Source organism: Cheilinus undulatus, linkage group 9 (assembly GCF_018320785.1).
Source record: "Cheilinus undulatus linkage group 9, ASM1832078v1, whole genome shotgun sequence".
Classification (NCBI taxonomy): Eukaryota; Metazoa; Chordata; class Actinopteri; order Labriformes; family Labridae; genus Cheilinus; species Cheilinus undulatus.
In genome coordinates, this window is record NC_054873.1 from 22,066,546 (window position 1) to 22,086,318 (window position 19,773).

General features: G+C 37.9%; 2 protein-coding genes across 4 annotated transcripts in view; one reads left to right on the forward strand and one right to left on the reverse strand.

Moving 5' to 3' along the window:
- The first annotated feature begins 458 nt into the window (after positions 1-458).
- fads2 (fatty acid desaturase 2) lies at positions 459-9,990 on the forward strand. The gene is made up of 13 exons (XM_041795737.1): positions 459-594; positions 1,151-1,383; positions 5,141-5,251; positions 5,499-5,696; positions 5,767-5,868; positions 5,943-6,068; positions 6,143-6,203; positions 6,280-6,356; positions 6,552-6,649; positions 7,664-7,760; positions 7,867-7,946; positions 9,560-9,685; positions 9,856-9,990. The coding sequence occupies exons 2-13, from the start codon at positions 1,183-1,185 to the stop codon at positions 9,905-9,907; spliced, it is 1,329 nt and encodes a 442-aa protein (XP_041651671.1). The 5' UTR covers positions 459-594; positions 1,151-1,182; the 3' UTR covers positions 9,908-9,990.
- Positions 9,959-19,773, reverse strand: part of eps8l2 (EPS8 like 2) — a 30,601-nt gene continuing 20,786 nt past the window's right edge. For 2 of the 3 annotated variants that reach the window (XM_041795734.1, XM_041795736.1), the window contains 11 exons: positions 18,921-19,009; positions 18,749-18,823; positions 17,312-17,460; positions 17,031-17,199; positions 16,909-16,943; positions 16,721-16,826; positions 16,462-16,581; positions 15,622-15,697; positions 15,333-15,501; positions 13,581-13,713; positions 9,960-11,129 (listed from right to left, as the gene is read on the reverse strand). In XM_041795734.1, the coding sequence (XP_041651668.1) occupies positions 11,052-11,129; positions 13,581-13,713; positions 15,333-15,501; positions 15,622-15,697; positions 16,462-16,581; positions 16,721-16,826; positions 16,909-16,943; positions 17,031-17,199; positions 17,312-17,460; positions 18,749-18,823; positions 18,921-19,009 (1,199 nt within the window). In that variant the 3' untranslated portion in view covers positions 9,960-11,051. Of the gene's footprint in view, positions 11,130-13,580; positions 13,714-15,332; positions 15,502-15,621; positions 15,698-16,461; positions 16,582-16,720; positions 16,827-16,908; positions 16,944-17,030; positions 17,200-17,311; positions 17,461-18,748; positions 18,824-18,920; positions 19,010-19,773 lie in introns of all 3 variants that reach the window. The other variant, XM_041795735.1, reaches the window with a different exon arrangement.

The window sequence follows — 19,773 nt, forward strand, 5'->3', positions numbered from 1 at the left end:
CACTCTAATTTATCTGACACTTCTCTGTTACTTTTGTGATTCAACATATTACAATAGATGGAACTAAGTAGCCTAAATATGAAGATATGAATCACAATGACAACTCAGAGATGTTTCACTCTGAAATCAGACACGATTTGTATAGACAACTTTAACTTGTAGCTAAAATGCTTAAGAAGGTCCTTTGATTTGAATAAAACATCACCCTTACGCCGTAATATTGCTATTTTTCACATGTGGTGGCCCACTCCTTCCTTCACAGCCACAGCGGTAATTTGAGTGTAGACTGTTTCCATGTGGGCACACAGACTCCTCGGTGGTACTGAGATGAGCTGTTTATTGAGCCTATTGCACAGCAGTCTGCGCTCCAGGATTTACTGTGCGCCGATTGGCCCACAAACCCTCGAATGATCCGCTCGGAATTTGTACTGAATGAGAGGGGGGAATAGGTCCGTGAACAATTTTTGGGAAGACGGTGAATCATATAGAGGATGTGGCGTTTGAAATGGATCTGAAGAAAACGGGAATGACTGAAGAGAGCCGGTGTTTAAAAGTGACTGAATAGCTACAGGGAGAGAGAAGTCCAAATCCCAGGTCTGTAAGTCTGAAATATTTTTCATCCTCGTGTAGGGGGGGTGCCACCCGCTGTCTGCTACCAGCATTTTGTGTCATAATCGATGGCCAGGCGACAAACGTTAATCGGTTGTCTGTTCGTGGTCGAACCCCTTTTTTAATTTTCAACAGTGCGTTTAATTCTGAAATCAGCGACTCATTTCCCTCATTCGTTGCTGCATTTTTTTAAAAACAACTGTTCCTGGCACACCTACATGCTACATGCTTCTTCAACAAGGGTAAAAAACTACCAGAGAATCTGCATATATGATTATTGTTCATCCTAACAAAACGATGTCCACATGTGAAAATCCGGCCTACTTCAGCAGCAGCAGCCTCCTAGTTGTCGGATTTCATCATCAATTATTAGTGAAGATGTTGCCCTGCTCTTTGTCTTCTTCACCAATCAGCTGGGTGCTTACAGTGAAGAGAGCAACAGGTTAAAAAGCTCCTCTAAATGCTCCCTCTGTGCACTCTGCAGTAGTCTCACATCCGGGTGTCAGACTTTCTGTCTGTGTCTCATTCACCGTGGGTGCAGGTGGAGGTTCAAGGCCAGACACTGCACTGAAGATGGGAGGGGGAGGCCAGCTACCAGAGCCAGGAGAGGGCTCGTCTGCTGGAGTTTACACCTGGGAGGAGGTGCAGTGTCACTGCAGCAGGGATGACCAGTGGCTGGTTATCAACAGGAAGGTTTACAACATCACACAATGGGCCAAAAGACACCCAGGAGGCTTCAGGGTCATCAGCCACTACGCTGGAGAGGATGCCACGGTAACATATTGGGTTTTTGTTCTAATTTACCCACTTTATGAGCATACACGTATTAGTAATTGATATGTTCTAGTGTCTGTACATGTTGGCAAAATAGATGTATCATTTCCATCCTATCTGATACCTCTCTCCACCTTGTTTCCATCAAATTTTGTAGTTTTACTTCTCAGCTTTTGTGTGAAAGCTTAAGTCAAAGCTCTTGGAAGCGATGTAAGCACATTGCCCAACAATAAAACAGGGTTTTACTTAAAAAAAAAACAACAACAACAACTTTAAAACTGTCCAAAGAGCCATGTGGTCAAGTTCAATTAAAAAGACAATTTCCATCTGAGCTTCTGAGGTTGTTTTACAGGTGTGAAATTGACAAGTGATCAAATATTTAATGAATGTCTGTCCCACAAGTGAACACTAATGTTGCTTGTGATAGGGCGGTTCATGTTTATACACTTAGGAGATAATTATGATCCTAGACAAAGAAAACATTTCATATGTGGGGTTTTTTTGGAAGACAGCAAATCAGCAGTATACTTCTGAGTCCTCTCTACTCTCCAGAGGAAGGATCTTATAACATGAACAATGGCATGTGAGACATGAGAGTGAAATAAAAGGCCATCGCCAGGGTTCTCTATTTTAGCTGGAATTTGTCAGCAAGAGTCTACGCAATGGCAGAAGAGTCAAATATATTTCTCCTGATTGCTTGTTCTGGAAGTTACAAGGCACTGACCATGTGAACATGTGTCTGTTTTTTATGTTGTCCCCCTAAGGACAAGCATCTTCCTCTAGTATCTTTGACGCTCTAAACTGTTTAATTGACAAATGAAAGAGGCATTAAAGATCTAAAATATGCAACCATAAGCTTATCTTGAGGTTTCTCTTTTACACTGGAAAAACTAAGATTCTAGCAAACAAGATATTTTTTACTTCAAGAAACTTTAGTACTCTTTGCTTGCTGCATGCAAATTAGACAGAATCTTTTGATTTATCACCTTTGAATGAGATGCTAATAGGAACCTGGTGAAAAGCAGATGCCTAAATCTGGAACCAAATCATGGTAGTGTGTTCTTGGGGTCCCTGCTTTCTACTGCTGAGAGGCAGAAGAGATACAGATTTTTAGACAGATTTACTCAAAATGGAGAAATGTCATGGATTTTGAATGTCCAAAGAAAATCAAATTACATTTAGTCTAGTTTTCACCCTCTTGAAAAACGTAATTTTTGTCAGTTTTAGTCATCACAGATCTGTCTTTGGCTAGTCTTAGCCTAGTTTTTGTCATGGAAAAAAAAAGGCTGTCAGCGAACATTTTTAGTCATAGTTTTGGTTGCCAACATTAACACTGTTAGGGTCCACAAGTAGTTTACCACGTTTATCTCATATTTCATTGTACTTTTGAACAAACCTTGGCTAAGCCATGTCAGTGTCTACCTGCAGCCTCAGTGACGTAAAAAATAAGTCCACCACTGCACCTCAATGTCTCATTCTAATATAAAAACTCACAGACAGCTCAGTGGACAAGTCAAAAACCATCTGAAAATTTACTTTTTATCTGTCCCCTCATTTCCAAGATCAGTAACAAGTTTTTTTATGGTTAAGTTCATGTTAAAATCTTAGATCCCGCTCAAACAGGAAGTCGGTTACCCTTAGTGAAAAAATCCAAAATGACACAAAAATAACTCTGATTGTAAGATAGTGGTTGTGTTTAATTGCAGTTAACTACCAAAATTATAAGATTAATCATGATTAAAAATTGTAATCTTTTATTAGGCATAGTTTTTATTAGATGTCTTGTCATTTTTTTTTTTACAAGAAATAAGACGAATACATTTGTACAGATTTGAGTTTTAGCAGTGTTTAATGATAGATATAAAGGCACAATGTTCATGACATGGGAATAAAGGCAAATAGTGACATGTTTTTTTCAGATTTATATTGTCACATTTGATTGGGAACTTAACTACAACATTACTGCAATTGAAACTAACTTAAACTTGATAAAACAAAACTAGGCAAGGAAACTGCAGGGGCCCTCGTGATATGATAAAAGACAATAGAAAATGATAACATATGATAAAGTATGATAATAAGATTGATACAATATGATATTTAATATGGTACCATACAACATAGAATTACACAAAAAAGATACATTACATGCATTATATGATATAATATGATATTATTTTGATATGACAGAATACAGTATAAGATGAAATAAAACAATATGTTACCAGTACAATACTGAAAAACAGTGCTTCAATTAAGAGTAACTTCAACTTGATTACACAAAACTAGGCAGGGGAACTGCAGGGCCACACATGATAACATGGTAATATGAAATGACATTACATGATATGCTACGATGCATTATGATACAACACCATACAAAACAAAACCATATGAAAAAATATGATACAAAATATATCATATAAAATAAAACCAATGATAGGACACAGTACAGTACTAAATGAAACAAAACATTATCATATGATAACATATGATATCATGTAATATGATAAGGTTGATTATAATACAATGTGACATGATTTGGTATCATACTTTACAAAATTTGTTGAAATTAAACAAAAGGATACAATGTGATTGAAAATATGTGAAAATATGATATTATGTGATGAAATATGATATGAACTAGATACATACTATGTATAATGATACAATACATGGCAGTACAATGGCATGAGGTCTTTGTCTGAATCCCCGTTTGTGTGGAGTTATCATGTTTCCTCTGTGCATGCATGGGTTCTTTCCTGGTACACTGGCTTCTTCCTTCAGCCCAAACACATGCTTGTTAACTGGTCACTCTAAGGGCATACTCGCACATGGTACGCTAGGGTTCTCCAGTACGTTAGACCAGTGTAAGTACACTCTTTCAGGCTTGGACACAGCATGCTTTCCTGGCCCCAGGAAACTATTTGTAACTGAGCATAGCAGTCAGTCTAGGGTGTACCCCACCTCTTGTCCAATGACAAGTGAGACTGGCCAGGATAAGCAGTGTAGATATTATGAATGGATACAAGACAGTCTGGTGTGATTGTTTTCATTATATTGGATGCAATATTAGATAGTATGATACATTACAATAACAGTAGGATTAACATATGATAGGATAATATATCATGATACAGTGCTCCTATAATAGTGGATTCATTAATCATTTAATGATTGATCATGACATCTGATAATAAAATGAAGAACACAAAATTGCACTGAAAGCTTAAGTTAGGATTGCGATATCTAATCACTGCAATTCAGAATCAGTTTCACCTCTAATCATGCTGAATTTCTTAATTTCTTTCTATTTCTGTCTAACATTCTCCCATTGTTTTTTTCTTTTTAATCCTACTTTTAACTTCTTCTTTGGCCACACACCTTCTGTTCATGGGACCCCGATTCATGTCATATCAGCGAGGATGAGGAGCTATAAATCTGTGTAGGGTGCCTCATTTTCTTAAAGTATCAGTATTTGGCACCAGTGATTTGATCAAGTGAGTCAGGATGACAGTATACAGTGCTGTCAAGAAATGTTGTGTCATAACGGATATATTTGGCCTGACCTCATGCCTTTATTTTTGATACTTAAGTACCTCTTACATGTAATGCTTTTAAGCCCACTTCACTGAAAGTTAAATACAGCACTTTATTTTTATTTTATTCCATGGTAGTCCTACTCTTGCTGATCTGACCCTGATGCCACTTTGGACTTCCTGCCTCACTAACAGGATCTCTTCTCTCTGTGCTCCAGGAGGCGTTTTCTGCTTTTCATCCCGACTTGAAATGTGTGCAGAAGTTTCTGAAACCTCTGATGATTGGAGAGCTGGCAGCGACAGAGCCCAGCCAGGACCGGGACAAAAATGTGAGCTCCATGTTACATTCTTTGAGTAAATAAACCTCACATTATTCATGTGGCAGCTTTAGTGACATGTAGAGAAACACCTGAAGTCTGTTTGAGACGGTCATATGTCTGTTTTCTTATTCATGAGTCTTACGTGGTTGGGATGTGGACAGTCAGGTTTCATTGGCTGTTAAATAACAAATACTGAGAGTACACATATTTTTCGTGAATATCTAAAGCTGGCTAATGCCTCCTTCTCTGCTCTCAGGCAGCAATCATACAGGATTTCTGCAGTTTACGCGTACAGGCAGAGAGTGATGACCTGTTTCGAGCCCAGCCTCTGTTCTTCTGTCTCCACCTTGGTCACATCCTGCTGCTTGAGGTCCTTGCCTGGCTCATCATCTGGCTCTGGGGTACTGGCTGGACACTGACACTCCTGTGCTCTGTCTTGCAGGCGATTGCTCAGGTAATGATCGTCTCTAATAAAACTATGAATCAATCTACGTGGTAAAGAAGTTGCAGTCTCTTGCTTTTAGTCGCAGGCTGGATGGCTGCAGCATGACTTCGGCCACCTGTCCGTTTTCAAGAAGTCAAGCTGGAACCACTTGTTGCAAAAGTTTCTCATCGGACATGTGAAGGTCATTTGCATTATTTTGTTTGTATATGTTTATCTTCTGAAAGTGCTTTCAGGCTTAAAAGACTCTTTTCTTAGGGAGCATCTGCAAACTGGTGGAACCATCGGCATTTCCAGCATCATGCCAAACCAAATATCTTCAGTAAGGACCCTGATGTGAACATGCTGCATGTGTTTGTAGTCGGAGCGACTCAGCCGGTGGAGGCAAGTACACACAGAAAATTTAACAGATAGTTCAATCACTCTCTATACTAATATCATGTTTCTTTCTGCTCCAGTACGGCGTAAAGAAGATCAAATACATGCCCTATCATCACCAACACCAGTACTTCCTCCTCAGTATGTTTCATCCATTAATTTCAAGGAGAATCCGAGGAAACAGTGCAGGAATTATAATTTTGTTGTCTTCTTTCAGTTGGCCCACCACTCCTCATTCCAGTTTACTTCCACATTCAGGTCATTCGTACAATGATTACTCGCCATGACTGGGGGGTAAGAAGCTGTTATTTGATTTTCTGTTTGATTTAAAGATCTTTCAGTCACAATTTTTTTTAGATAAATAAAGAAATGAAGAGCAGGCATTTTAATAAAGAAAAGACAATGTATATTAAATGGAAATATGAGAAAGCTTTTTTATTAAACAGAACGACTGAAAAATAAATGATATTAACCCTTGTCTTTGTGAAGGATCTGGCTTGGTCAATGTCTTTTTACCTTCGCTACCTGTGCTGTTATACTCCTCTGTATGGGCTCTTCGGCTCTGTGGCGCTCATCAGCTTTGTCAGGTAATGAGATAAGGTAGTATTAAGTCAAAACTGTTCTTGAAAAAAAAAAGTTATGCATCTCTGCTCAATTTAGAAATTCATCTGAGGGCAGCATCGTTGAAGGCAGGGGCGTAGCTAGAGATTTTAGTCCCCCAGAAAGAATATCACACAGGGCCCACGCTCAACCAACTAGATAAGCAACAAATGTTGTGTAATTTTTATAAATATGTATGCATTTTAATGTATTTTTGAACCATAATTTTGCCATTTATGAGCAATATTTTTACCATGGTTAAACTGAATTTACTTCCACTATTTCACAGCACTGGACTATACCATTTGGCCATTTTTAAGGGAGGAGCAGAGCCCCCCAAGTATTTTATTTTACTCTGTTTGACACAAATTTCAGTCTGTGGACCGATTCATTCATTCGCTTTTTATTCGATAATGACACTAATTACTAAGAAATAAATAAATAAAAACACTCTTTTTGTTGCAGGCTTCTCAAGGGCCCGGGTAATCAGTACCCTTTACCCCCCCATGCTACAGGGGTCAGGGGTGGGGGAATGGAGTTGTAGATTTCAGAGGGCTTGGTCAACAGAATGCGCAAATGATGGCAGAGGATAAATGTAGTCCATCACAACTTAGCAGCTCAAAACCGAACATGAAAACTTTACAACTGGAAAAACATCCCTCACAATTACCATAATAACTATAATAATAATTATAACTTGCCAAATGTTCTTTGCCATAAAAAAGCTTTTCAAAGACCAAGTTTAGATTCTGTTTTGTTTATTGGAAAAACTTTAAACTTTTAACACGTTTTGCTTGAAAACTATTGTAAGTTATTTTTTGCTGTTTTTTTTTAACTGTTATGTTGTTTTTTTATGTTAAGAGGTTCTGTTCTAATTCTAATTCTTTATAATTTGCCTGCAACCTTTAATAAAGATTAAAAATGATGCTTTATGATTATTCAGCAGCTGGATCTTATTTTGTAACATGATTCAATAACTGGTGTGTTGCTGTGGATGACAGGTTTTTGGAGAGTCACTGGTTCGTGTGGGTGACCCAGATGAATCACCTGCCGATGGACATTGACCACGAGAAGCACCGAGACTGGCTGACCATGCAGGTACCCTCTCGAGATAAATACAGCCTGACTGCTGTGAAAACCACCTGAAGGTGATACTGCTGATGTGTTCATCTTTTCTGTTTTTGGACTCATCCTCTGCTTGCAGTTACAGGCCACCTGCAATATCGAGAAATCCCTCTTCAACGACTGGTTTAGTGGACACCTCAACTTCCAGATTGAACACCAGTAAGATGATGGTTGAGTGTAGGGTTCAGGAGAAAATGCTTTGCCTGTTCATAAAAAAAGATGCATCTTTCCTGTTGTGGCATTTTAATCTTGCCGTAAAGCTCCAGTGAGGAAATTTCAGTTTGCATTGGTTCTGGTGATGCCTGTATTTAGCAGTCTGTGCGTACTTTGTTCTGTATATATATTTAAATTATCCTTTAGGAATTGATTTATTTAAGTAGGCCATAATAACCTAGTAATTTTATATTATTTAGTGGTAATTATCTCAGTAAGAGGTTGGACTTTTACTCAGTATTAACTCAGTGAGATAAAAGAATTATTTAACTAGTAATAATGCATTTATTATCAAGTAATTCCTCATATTTTTTTGTGGCAATTCCCTGGTAATTAGGTAGTACTTTGCCCAAACCCTAACCCGCTAACCCTAACCCTAACCCCAACCCTCATAATATTGTGGCAGTTCTCTGGTAAATAACTATTTTACCAAGCCATTTCTTTGATAATTTTCCAAACAAGTAGATAGATAATTCCCAGGAAATTGTCTTTATTTTAGTCTAGTAAATTAAAGTGAGTCCCTTCTGAAAATTGTTAAGGTAAATTTTAGGATCAGGGGTTAGGGTTTCAGTAAAATACCTCCTAATTACTAGAGTATTGCCACAATATTACAATGAATAACTTAATAATTAATACATTATAACTATATTTAAATACTTCCTTCATATAACCATATTTCTAAGTTTTTACTCTGTAAAATGTCAACTTATTACAGGGTAATCACCACCTTATTCCCGGGGAATTACTAAACACTTAGTATAAACTCATTACTTTAAATTAGAAGTTAATTGGCGCGCCAGTAGTTGAGTGGTTGGGGCGCGCGCCATGTGCGCAGGCGACCTGGGTTCGAATCCGGCCTGTGGCACTATTTCCTGCATGTCTCTTCCCGCTCTCTTCCCTGTTTCCGACTCTATCCACTGTCCTATCAAATAAAGGCAAAAAGGCCAAAAATAAATCTTAAAAAAAAAAAAAAAAATTAGAAGGTAATTAGGGCCCATCAAAATGAATTGTTACTGTAGTTCAGCACAAAAATGTCATCCTCTTGTCTTTTCACGTTTCACTTTATCACACAACAACAATTTTGCAATGGGAAGTTTTCAAAAAAGGCTGTTCAAGCAGCATACAGTTAATCACCCCTCATCTGACATGTACCCCAGGGTGGTTACTTTAGTTCATAATAATAATAATAGAGAAAAAATATATCTTTATGCTGAAAGCATCACTTTAATTTCAGTCTTTTAATCACACACTGAAAGTCCCTTTTGGGGTTTTAATGTACTGAAAATTAATACAACTAAAAAGTATATGGGGGTCCATTAAAATGTCCCTTTTACCTGTAGTTTTTGTCTTTGAAGCTCACATCTGCCTTATATACATGTGCAAAGAATGCTGTAATAATTAAAAAATAATTAACGCACATTAGAATGAAGAGACATGTCACATTTTCTGCTTAAGCTCTTCACAGTTCTTTTACAAGAATTATTACAGGCATTTTTTTATATATGTAGATCAAATTAAATAACACATAATATGCTTTTGTTTTGCTGTTTTCTGTGAAGTTTGTTTCCCACAATGCCGCGCCACAACTACCACCGGGTGGCTCCTCTGGTCCATGCTCTGTGCAAGAAACACGGGATCCCTTACCAGGTGAAAACAATGAGGCAGGGCCTCGCTGATGTTATCAGGTGAGTTCTTTTATTTTAGAGACATATTGAGGTTGCTCAAAGTAAAAAACAAGAGCTGTGTAATAAAGCTGCAGGAGTGTACAGATGACTTGAACAAAGGATTATGGTGCGAGACAGAATGAGAAAACAGATGATAAACTGCTTTTGTTCTTTTTTTTTTGGGTTTTCAGGTCACTGAAAAACTCAGGAGACCTCTGGCTTGATGCATATCTCCATAAATGACCTATTTTTTTCTACAGTTTCAAGGAAGGATGTTTTCTCTGTTCATGTTTGGTTGTATGATCATTATCAGTGTTCTTTAAGTCAGTTTTTGTCATTTCGCTTTGCCAGATTCTGTGCTGTGCTTTTAGCACTCACAGAATTACTATGATGCCGTACAGTTATCAGAGCAGCAGTTACTATGTTATGCAGTTATGAAAAGTATGTTCTTTAATGTGATGTTTTGCCCTTTATTTATTATGGGATGTCTTTTTCTGATACAACATGACAAAATACTTTGTATTTATTTTTCTTCCATAAAACTTGTACTTTCAATTCTGTTCTGATATTTTAAGGTACAATAAAAAGTACGGATTGTTTTGTTTTGCCACCTGTAGTATAACCAACCCACAGACACACACAACAAATACCATGTGATATCAAATATTTACCAAGTTTATTTGTAATTATATTCTTTTTAAAGTGTTTCCCATGATATTTACAACCACCCCACACATTTTTTGTAATAATTCTTTTTATCAGTACAACATACACCCATTTACTTTTTTATTTTTCCTGCATGTCTGTACAGTTTACACTGTAAAATATTACAGACACATTACTGACAGTATCTGACTATTACTGTCATTTTCATCATGCAGGATTAAAGACACTGCCTCTGTTGCAAACACCTCAATCCTGATTATAAACATAAACGAGGTCTGGTATCAGCCAGAGGACTTAACACAGAGCTTGTTTTTTATGTATCCTGCCTGTACACTTTAGTATGAAAATTATTGGCTATATATCAGAAAATGTGTCACAATTTCTGGCACAGATTCAGAAAAGCAAAGAATTACAAGTAATTTGGTAAAAAGCTGCAATATTGAAACACACTCTCATACACATGCACGCACAAAAACTGTACATTTATCATAAGTCCCTTTCATACCACAGATTTTCAGGGGGGAAAAGACAACAAAAGCAACTGTAATTACATCATAAAACACTGAATACATACACTTTGGTTGATACAAAATAAATATACCAGTAAAAACGTTTACAACATTTCAGCATGTCCTACTGAAGGTCATAATTAACAACAAGTTGATTGAAGAAGCTGCTGCAGGTCCAGATGAGGGGAGGAATAAAGATTTGTCTCACTCGATCACTCTGTGCCGCCAGAGTCGATCCTCTCCTGCCTCCTCTTCATGATCTCCTGCAGCTCCGAGCCTCCACTGGACTTCTGAAGAGGAAACGCAGCACGATTTGTTCTCATGATTTTTCTTAATGTATACATTTTTTAATTGTTTGAGGATCCACTTTTCAAAAATAAAAATGATTTAAAGCTCAATAGAAGATGCACTCTTTTTTCAAATGCAGAAAAAAAATCTAAAAAATACAAATAGAGAAGCAATGCTTTTTCCTTTTCACGCAAATCAAAACAAAGGGTTATTTGGCTGGATAAAAATAGATAATTCAACAAAAAAATTAGCAAATCTAAACTGTTAGCAGAGACAATCAAGTAGCTTGAAAACAGTCAAATCAATTAATATGCAAGTATTCAAGGAATAAAGACAGCTTACACTGCATAATGACTACAAAATCTCAAAATGCACATTGAGTTTGTTTAATAGCCTGATAAACAAATAGGGCCGCCCATAAGGGGGAAAAAAGGGATATCTTTCTGTGCCCCAACTGCTAAAGGGGGGCATAAAGACAATCTATAACCTTGTTAATCCTTGACATAAGAAATTCAAGTATATATAATAAAAGCAGCCAGTTTCATAATAGTCTTTGCTTTTGTATGTACAGATAAGGACTAAATTATTAGTCCCCTTTAAAAATTTAATTTTTTATTAAGTATTTCCCAATTCCCTGTTAAATAGAGAAAATATTTTTTAACAGCTTTTAAAAATTCCTAGTTTTATTTTAGATGCTTACATTATTTTGCTTTGCACACAGAAAGAAAATAATTTCGCATAAAACAAAAATTACCAGGGGTAAAATTATTAGCCCCTTTAGAACTGATCTTTTTGTTGAACCATAGCATAAACCACTGTAGAGCAATGATGTTATTTTAACTTTTTCATGATCAAAGCTTGTAAAATTAAGTTAAAACTGAGGGTTATCTTCCAATTTACACGTAAAAAAACTTCAGTAAAGGTTTGAGCTGCTACTGAGAAAGCATTGTGGTAAAAACGAAAGAAATCAGATTGGAGTTGAGAAAAAGAATTGTTGCAAAACCTGAGGCGGATACACACATATCTCAGTATTTCCAAGAGTCAAGAACTGGAGTGAGAAGTATCATAAAGAAATTCTAAGTGAGCCACACAGCACTGAACAAGTCTGACAGAGGAAGATTTCAACGACTCTGGAAAGAAAATAAGAGAGATGCGTCTAAAAACCCTAGAACAACTGCCAAGAGAACAGTGAATGACTCAGCCCAGTCAGGGATCATAGTTTCTCAATCATAGTCTCAAAGACAATAATTGCTAGTGCTCTGAACAGGCAAGGCAATGACCACTTGGAAATAAAACTACTTATAAAGGAAATTTTTTGAGTGCTGACTCCTCAGTTTTGTAAGTCTTTTTTTGTTGTGCACCTTAAGAAGTTTATTGTTGAAATGGGCCCATTTTTTTCCATCTTTGCTAATAATTTTATCCTAATCTGTAGAGGTTGGTGGAAAGGTTATGCAACAGAGGTGCATGGCAAAAGAACATGCAGCCAATGGCAGAGACTGAGATACAGAAACAGAACAGCAGCACTGCATACTTCCTTATGTAGCAGTCTTGATGTTACATCCAGCATTCCCATAGCGATGATAAACATTTTCTGCCTGTCACAACTGCCTTGTCATGCCAACTGCATTGATGGACTAATGGTCCATCAATACAACTTCCAAATTACTAATTATTTGAGGTAATGTAAGAACTCAACTAAAAACATAGATAGGATAGTGGGAGTCATTTTTTAAATTAATGTAGACACTTAAGTACAAAATTCTACATAATGTACCTTTAATTATGTGCAGTATGAGTAACAGACTAAACATTTCTCAAACCACTTTGACCTTCTCTGACCTTTTCAAAGGCTGTATTACTGCTCAACAGTGCCCTATTATAATGCATTTAATTATATTCCAGTAATTTTTAATACCAATTAATTACATAATGAGTAAGAGATGATTAAAGACTTTAATAGAGCCTAATTAACTAGTCTCCTTCACAAGTAAGCCACAAGCTTCCTACATTCCCCAAACTTCACATTTAGTTTAGGACTTATCGACTGTTTGTTGTGATGGGACACTTTTGGTGTTTTTATTTGTCTTTTCACTTATTCTGCATAACTGCCAGTTAAAGTGATATTATCTCTGTGGGGAGTTGTTTGTTAGATAAGCAGTTTTCTTTTAACAGCTCATCATTAATTATACAGTTCTCAAGTGTAATTAAAAAGCACACACCCATATTTCAAACTGCACCTGTAATATTGTGACAGCTGACAGCAGCTTTAATATACTCACCTCACATGTCCTCACATGCCCAAATAGGGGCTGATAGATCAAACGTGCTCATTGCTAATATCTTTTTATGACTATTTAGATTTTATTTATGGGTTTTGTCTTTTCCTTATGTTGACTTAAATACATTTGTCTTAATGAAAAGCTAAAAACCAGGAGTTAAAGTGAGTGACTGACCTCAAGCTCTGTTTTCTGCACCGTGACTTGAGAGTACACCCGACTTCCTTCCTCTCCACACACCGCCTTCAGCTCTTCTTTGTTGAGAGAAAACAGCTGAGCTCCAGTCAGGATCCCCAGACATTCAACAGTACTGCAGCCAAGAAAGTCCAAGAAAGACCTTCTATTAACTAAATGTTACAAATCGATCAATCTTTTCAACAAATTTCACATAACATCCACTAGAAACATGAACAAAGGATTTTAGTTGTGACTGCTCTATTTTAACAGAATTGAGCCATTAAGATGATCAACATTATAAGGAAAAGATGGTTTAAAAATGGCATTTCAAAGCTTTCTCACACCTGCTTTCTTAAAGCAACTTAAACAGCTAAAAATCTTTAAACAAGAAATGTGCACAGCATTGTTGTTGATCTACATACATTTTTACAACTCTTCTCTGAATCAGCACTGATCATAATTCAGCAACACGTGTTGGATTGAGTACAAAATGAGTATATTTGGTCAGTAAAACACTTAGCTGGCAAGTCTGGGTGCATTAAGTTAAATGCTTGCATCATGGAGATTACTGTGTGCTCTACAGACTGTTTCTGTGAAACTCGCTTTACAAATCAACTCAATTTGACGTGTCAACACAAGGCGCCACTGTGACTCAGAAGGTAGAGTTGGTCTTCTCTAAACTGGAAGCTCTGGGAATTGATCCTGAGCTCTTGAGATCACATGGTAATTGTACGTTGGCAAGACTTCAAATTGCTCTCATGTTAGTGGCATGTCAGTGTATGAATGCATGAGAATGGGATCATTCCTGATGGTCACTCTGAATTTGAAACTTCTCCCCTTGAGATTAGAAGGTATGAGTGAGTGAGTACCTGTAGTAAAGGAAATTTTTGTTGCTTCTTGGCAATAAATCTTATACTGTTGGAAAGGCTATTTATTCTTCTTTTAAAAGGTGCCAAATTTGTAAGGAACATGCATTTATGGGATGAGCAGCAGAGCTGAGTATGTGGTTTGTGCCCATGAAAAATTTGTCAAATCTTTTCCACCAATACCAAACAGCGTATTTTACTGTTGCTCTTGACTTTTGTTTTAAGCTCCTGGTACCAGCAGGTGCTGACAATCAGGTGCCTGATTGTCACCATTGGAGGGAATCTCAATGCAGGGAGATATCGAGATGAGATTCTGCAACCAGTGGCAATCCCATATCTCCACAATCTCCACAAAAAAATGCATAAAATGGGTAAAAAGTGGTGAAAAAGTGGAAAAAAAATATGGAAAAAATGGACAAAAGCAGCAAAAATGGGTTAGAAAGTGGCAAAAATGAGCAATAAGTGACCAAAACATGGTAAAAATAGGCAACAAGTGGCTAAAAAGGGGCAAATGATCAAAAATATCACTGCTACGCTGAGAAACAGGTCACAGCATCACCACAGACAACCCATAAATGTCTTTACACAAAAAAGTAAAGAACTAAAAATCATAAGCTTGCTTTAAGCTTTTAATAAATCCTAATAATTTATTACAAACTGTTTTTTTGTCTTATTTAGATATTACAGTGGATAAAGTGTGAAAATGGAGAGAGAGAGAGGGAAATGACATGCCTGACTTAAACTTTGGCCGCCTGCTTTGAAGACTACAGTACAGCCTCTATCTATGGATTATGACCTGACCACAAGGTCATCTATGACCCCGGTGCAAACTTTGGTGCAATCTTGATTTTCTGGATTGGTTTGATGGACATTATGGGTGACTCACGGTTTTGAGAATCCCTTCGTGTTGAGCCATGTGGTCACCTGCTCTGGGGTCGACTCAAAGGTTAGCGGTACCTGGCTCCCGGATGGTCGTTCCACACGGATCTTCCTGGGGGGTGGCTGTTTACTAGCAGTGATCTTCATCAATAACTCATTGTTGACTTCATCCATAACTGTGACACAAATACAGGATGATGACAGATACCAGTAGGAAAGCAACAACATGTAAGAGCGTCTTCAATATACATCTGTAAATTGATTCTGGTTTTGTTTACTCGTTTGTGTTTGCTCACTTTTATCTTTGCCTCTTCCCTTGTTGAAGCTGTCTCCAAGGCTCAGGGTTCCAGGAGGTGACGTCCTGTAGCCCTGCTGCACACAAACACGGAAAGAGCTCATGGGAAACCCGACCGCAGCCAGTGTTATTACAAAAACAGGTTTGTCTTTCACTCTAGTTGATACATTTTTGCCCAGGAGCCAAAAACAAAATATGTGTGTGAAAGTATTTGACACCAGGAAGAGCAGCTCGATGCAGGAGCTGCTGCAGGGCGTTGGTGAACCTGCATGCAGCGTGAATGTGTGCAGTGCGTGTCTGCAGGAATGTCGGCTTTCACTGAGGGTGAGAATGAATCTCTGCACAATAACAAGTTCAGAGATTCTGTACACAAAGACGCACTGATGAAAAGGAAAAAAACCTTTGGATGGTTCTATTTGTTTTGACATGTTTTAATGCATTCTTGTGTTATTATTTTATAAGGTTTTTGATTCAATGAAATGATTTTGTTTTTACATATTTTTGTTATTCATCAACTTTGATTTATCTGATCAACTTATTTAACACTGGTAACATGTCTATAAGGACACTCACACTTTGTTGCATATCTGCCGGGGTTAAATTATGATTTGTACTTTGCTCCGGAAGAAATTTCAACTGGTTACAGAGCAAATTTATCCACAAGTTAGCAGTGACCCTGCAATAACTGTCCAAAAACCTTATACTCTGATGGAAATTGCCTACATTTCCCAGAATTCACTGAGACACTTTATAGCAATATGCCTGAACTTCTTAAGTTCTCATGTATCACTGACTGCATGAAACTTGTTACAGATAGTCTAAGAAATGTATCTAATGTTACCTGGTTGAAGAAGCCCTCTGCTTCATCTATCTTCACCACGTCCAGGATGTTAAATGGGACATAGCCAGCCTGTCCACTGCGATTTCTTAGTTTCCACCACTGTTTGTCATCCTCTATCACCTGCACGACACATTTCACTTTTCAATCCACAGCACTGAAACCTGCAGTTTAGTGCAGCACTGCAGATATACTCAGCAAAGCTGCTACAATGCACATCTGAATTTTAGTTGAAGAAGATAACAAGATTTTTGTGTTTTACCTCTAGGACTTCATCCTGCAGCACTGACAGCTCGTTGGCATTCCGTGCTACAAAGTGGTAGCGAATTTTGGCATATTTGCGGCTGTGGGGCATTCCATTGTAAGACCTATATGGACAAATGACATCACTGAATCATATGTTTATGTGTTAAAGCCACAGAAAAGTACAAGAACAAGTCCAGTGCTTACCCATTCGATGAACTTGAAGAATGAGTTCCATAATACTGGAAAAAAAAAAAAGATCATTTAGTCACTTTTTGAGTTGTCAGGACCTCTAATAGTTGATACAGACAAACAAATACAACTCTTACGTCTTCACTTGACAGTCTTCTGTAATCTGGGCTGGTGGGAGAGTTTAATGGACCCATGGGCCCCTCTGTTTCCCATGGTGCCGTCTTAAAGAGTTCTGGTGCTGGCTCCCAGCCGTTACGAAACTTTGGGTAATAAGGAGGAGCACACTGATCCCTCGGCCACTCTGCCCTATAGGACGAGGACAAGGAGGGAAAGGATGGTCAGAGCAGAATTCTGAGGCTGGCTCACTTCCATTAGTGTGTGAAAGAATGAATAAATAGACATGCAGCTACTCCTGTACCTTGGTTTGGTCCATCCGTCCCCGAGCAGCTCAAAGATGGTCATCTCTTTTGGAGAAAGGTGTCCCCGCAGGAAGTCCACAGCATCTTTAGAAAGGTGAGGGGAGATTACAGAACGCGCCAGCTCAGGACTTCCACAGCTCTGCAGCACCTGTGGAAACATTCAGTTCAAATCTAATCATCAACATTTACTGAGTTTTTATTCACAAGTTCTTATGTGGACATCTTAAAAACACTGTTTATAATTATCAGGGAAGTTACTAATTTCTTGCTCTAGATTAATGACTTTATTTGTCATTCTATATACCTGCTCTCTCTCAGAGATACTGTCAGAGAGCAGCACAGAAAAATGACTAAATATGTAAATAATTTTTGATTTGAATTCAAGAAATGGGCATAAAAAGAAATTAATTCATCTGTCTTAAATTCCTCTTTGAAGATGATCAACCTCTACAAAGTGTAAAACAGAGGAGGTGGTTCTATGAGTTTGTGATGTCACATGAAAGCTACAGTATGAATAATCCTTCAAGCAGGCAGTCCAGGATCAAGTCAAACCTGTGGCTTCTCTCTGCATGTCATTTCCTATTCAATCTCTCGCTGATTTTCTACTCTATCCTCTGTCCTATCACATAAAGGCAAAAACCCTGCAGTAATAATCTTCTTTAAAAAACTGCAGAAGCTACAGATCCACCATCATATTTTGAATCAAAGGCTGCAGCAAGGAAAAGAGAGAGAGAGAAAGCATTTCTTACCCAAAAATTGATGTCTCAGACTTGAATTTTTGTGCTATAATGTCCATTCTATTTGATTTTTTAAAGAGCAGCAGCAAAGTTTAAAAATCTTGACTCATCACATCCCTACTGACATTATAATTTCTTCAAATTGTAACACAAACAAAAGCCCACACATCTGAAGCTACTGTTTGTACATTGTTAAGCACAGCTTGTAGCCTGGAGGCCCTGCTTTGAATATTACTGCTCTGGTTTTATCATGACCTTATCAAGCAAATCCATCGTGTCCAGAGGTTAAAGCAGCATATCAGTGTGAGGCCTAATCACAGCAACTCTGTGTTTTCTATGCAGCAGTATCGAAGGAGTGGCTGAACATTGTGGCTTGAGAAAACCAACATTACGTAAGTGTGGCTGCACCTGAGTGGGAGCTGAAAGCCACGTCGCTCCAGTCCGGTGAGAGTTTAGCAGAACGACAGTGAGGGTGTGGTGCCCGAAATAATAAAAACAACTAGAGGAATGTCTGAATGCCAAAGTGCAATCACTAAAGAGATTTTATTCTGTTCATTTAAAGACAATCAATATCTTTCAGTCAGATGTGCTCATAAACTCATTAAGGTTATATAAGGACAGGGTGAAGATGAATGTGTGACACAGATTAACAGTAAAAAACAAAAACAGATCAGTGTGATGGCATCACACTGCTCTTACCAACTCCAGAGGTCCAAAGAGGAAATGAACCAGCTCGGACGCACTTGGGTTCTGTATGTGTTTCTTTAGTTTGGCCTGTAGGGGGTGCAGTGACAGGCAGACAGACAGTGAGAAAGGCGATAAAGCGACGGATGCTGATAAACAAGGAAGGTTAGGAGCTGTGATATCTCACCAAGAGGTTGAGGGCCAGCTTCAATTTCTGCAGGCTATCAATGAACTCTGCTTCAGAGGGGGGCTTGGCTCGCAGGGTCAGCATGCCCTCTGTAAACAAACAGAGCAACAATGACCACACGGACGCTACAGAGTTACAGAAGCAGCAAAAGCACAAGAAACTGGCTTCACTCTCTGGCCTGGATTCAGAGTCATAAAGCCAGATTTTATTTTGACCTACACTTGAGTTCACAACTAGTGTCCTCAGTGAAACATGATGATGGTAGGTAAATGAACAGCTTTGGAGGTGAAAAGTTCAGCTCAGCCAGAGAGTAAAAACCTGAGACAGAATGTGCTGTGTCAGGGTTTCTCAACTTGTGATCTTAAAGGTTAGAAAATTCTCACAAACCTAGAAATAAGAGTTTCAGTCTTAATTTAAGCATAATCCTTAAAGGGTTATTATCAAAATAAATAACGCACAAGATAGGCCAGTATTAGTGATTCAACAACAGACAAGACATTTGATTTCACACCTCATAGTTGAGAAACTGTTTCTCTGGACAGAGATTTGATCATTTTCAGCACATCTTTCTCTGCATTCAGGGGCAAAACACATCTGTATCACTTTATTTTTGTTATTTTCAAAAGATGTTTGGTAAAAAGAAGAATGTGTGTTTGCCCCAACCAGGCAGAAATAATCAGTCACATGTACACTGTTACATGTGCATAGAAATAAAAACACAGCATCACACTATTCCACCATCACTAAGCAGTATGTCAGATCTTCACGGAGAAATGGTAAGGGGAATCATCTAATAATGCACATTCTAGTACAATGTTTTTAATTCTTTTTGGTGTTACAAAAGTTTGCCCTA

What these genes read in the sequence shown, in the direction of transcription:
- fads2 (XM_041795737.1), top strand. Translation starts at nt 1,183, where the DNA reads ATGGGAGGGGGAGGCCAGCTACCAGAGCCAGGAGAGGGCTCGTCTGCT. An exon ending in ACGCTGGAGAGGATGCCACG is followed by an intron (nt 1,384 to 5,140) that starts GTAACATATTGG and finishes TCTGTGCTCCAG; the next exon opens with GAGGCGTTTTCTGCTTTTCA. An exon ending in TTCTCATCGGACATGTGAAG is followed by an intron (nt 5,869 to 5,942) that starts GTCATTTGCATT and finishes CTCTTTTCTTAG; the next exon opens with GGAGCATCTGCAAACTGGTG.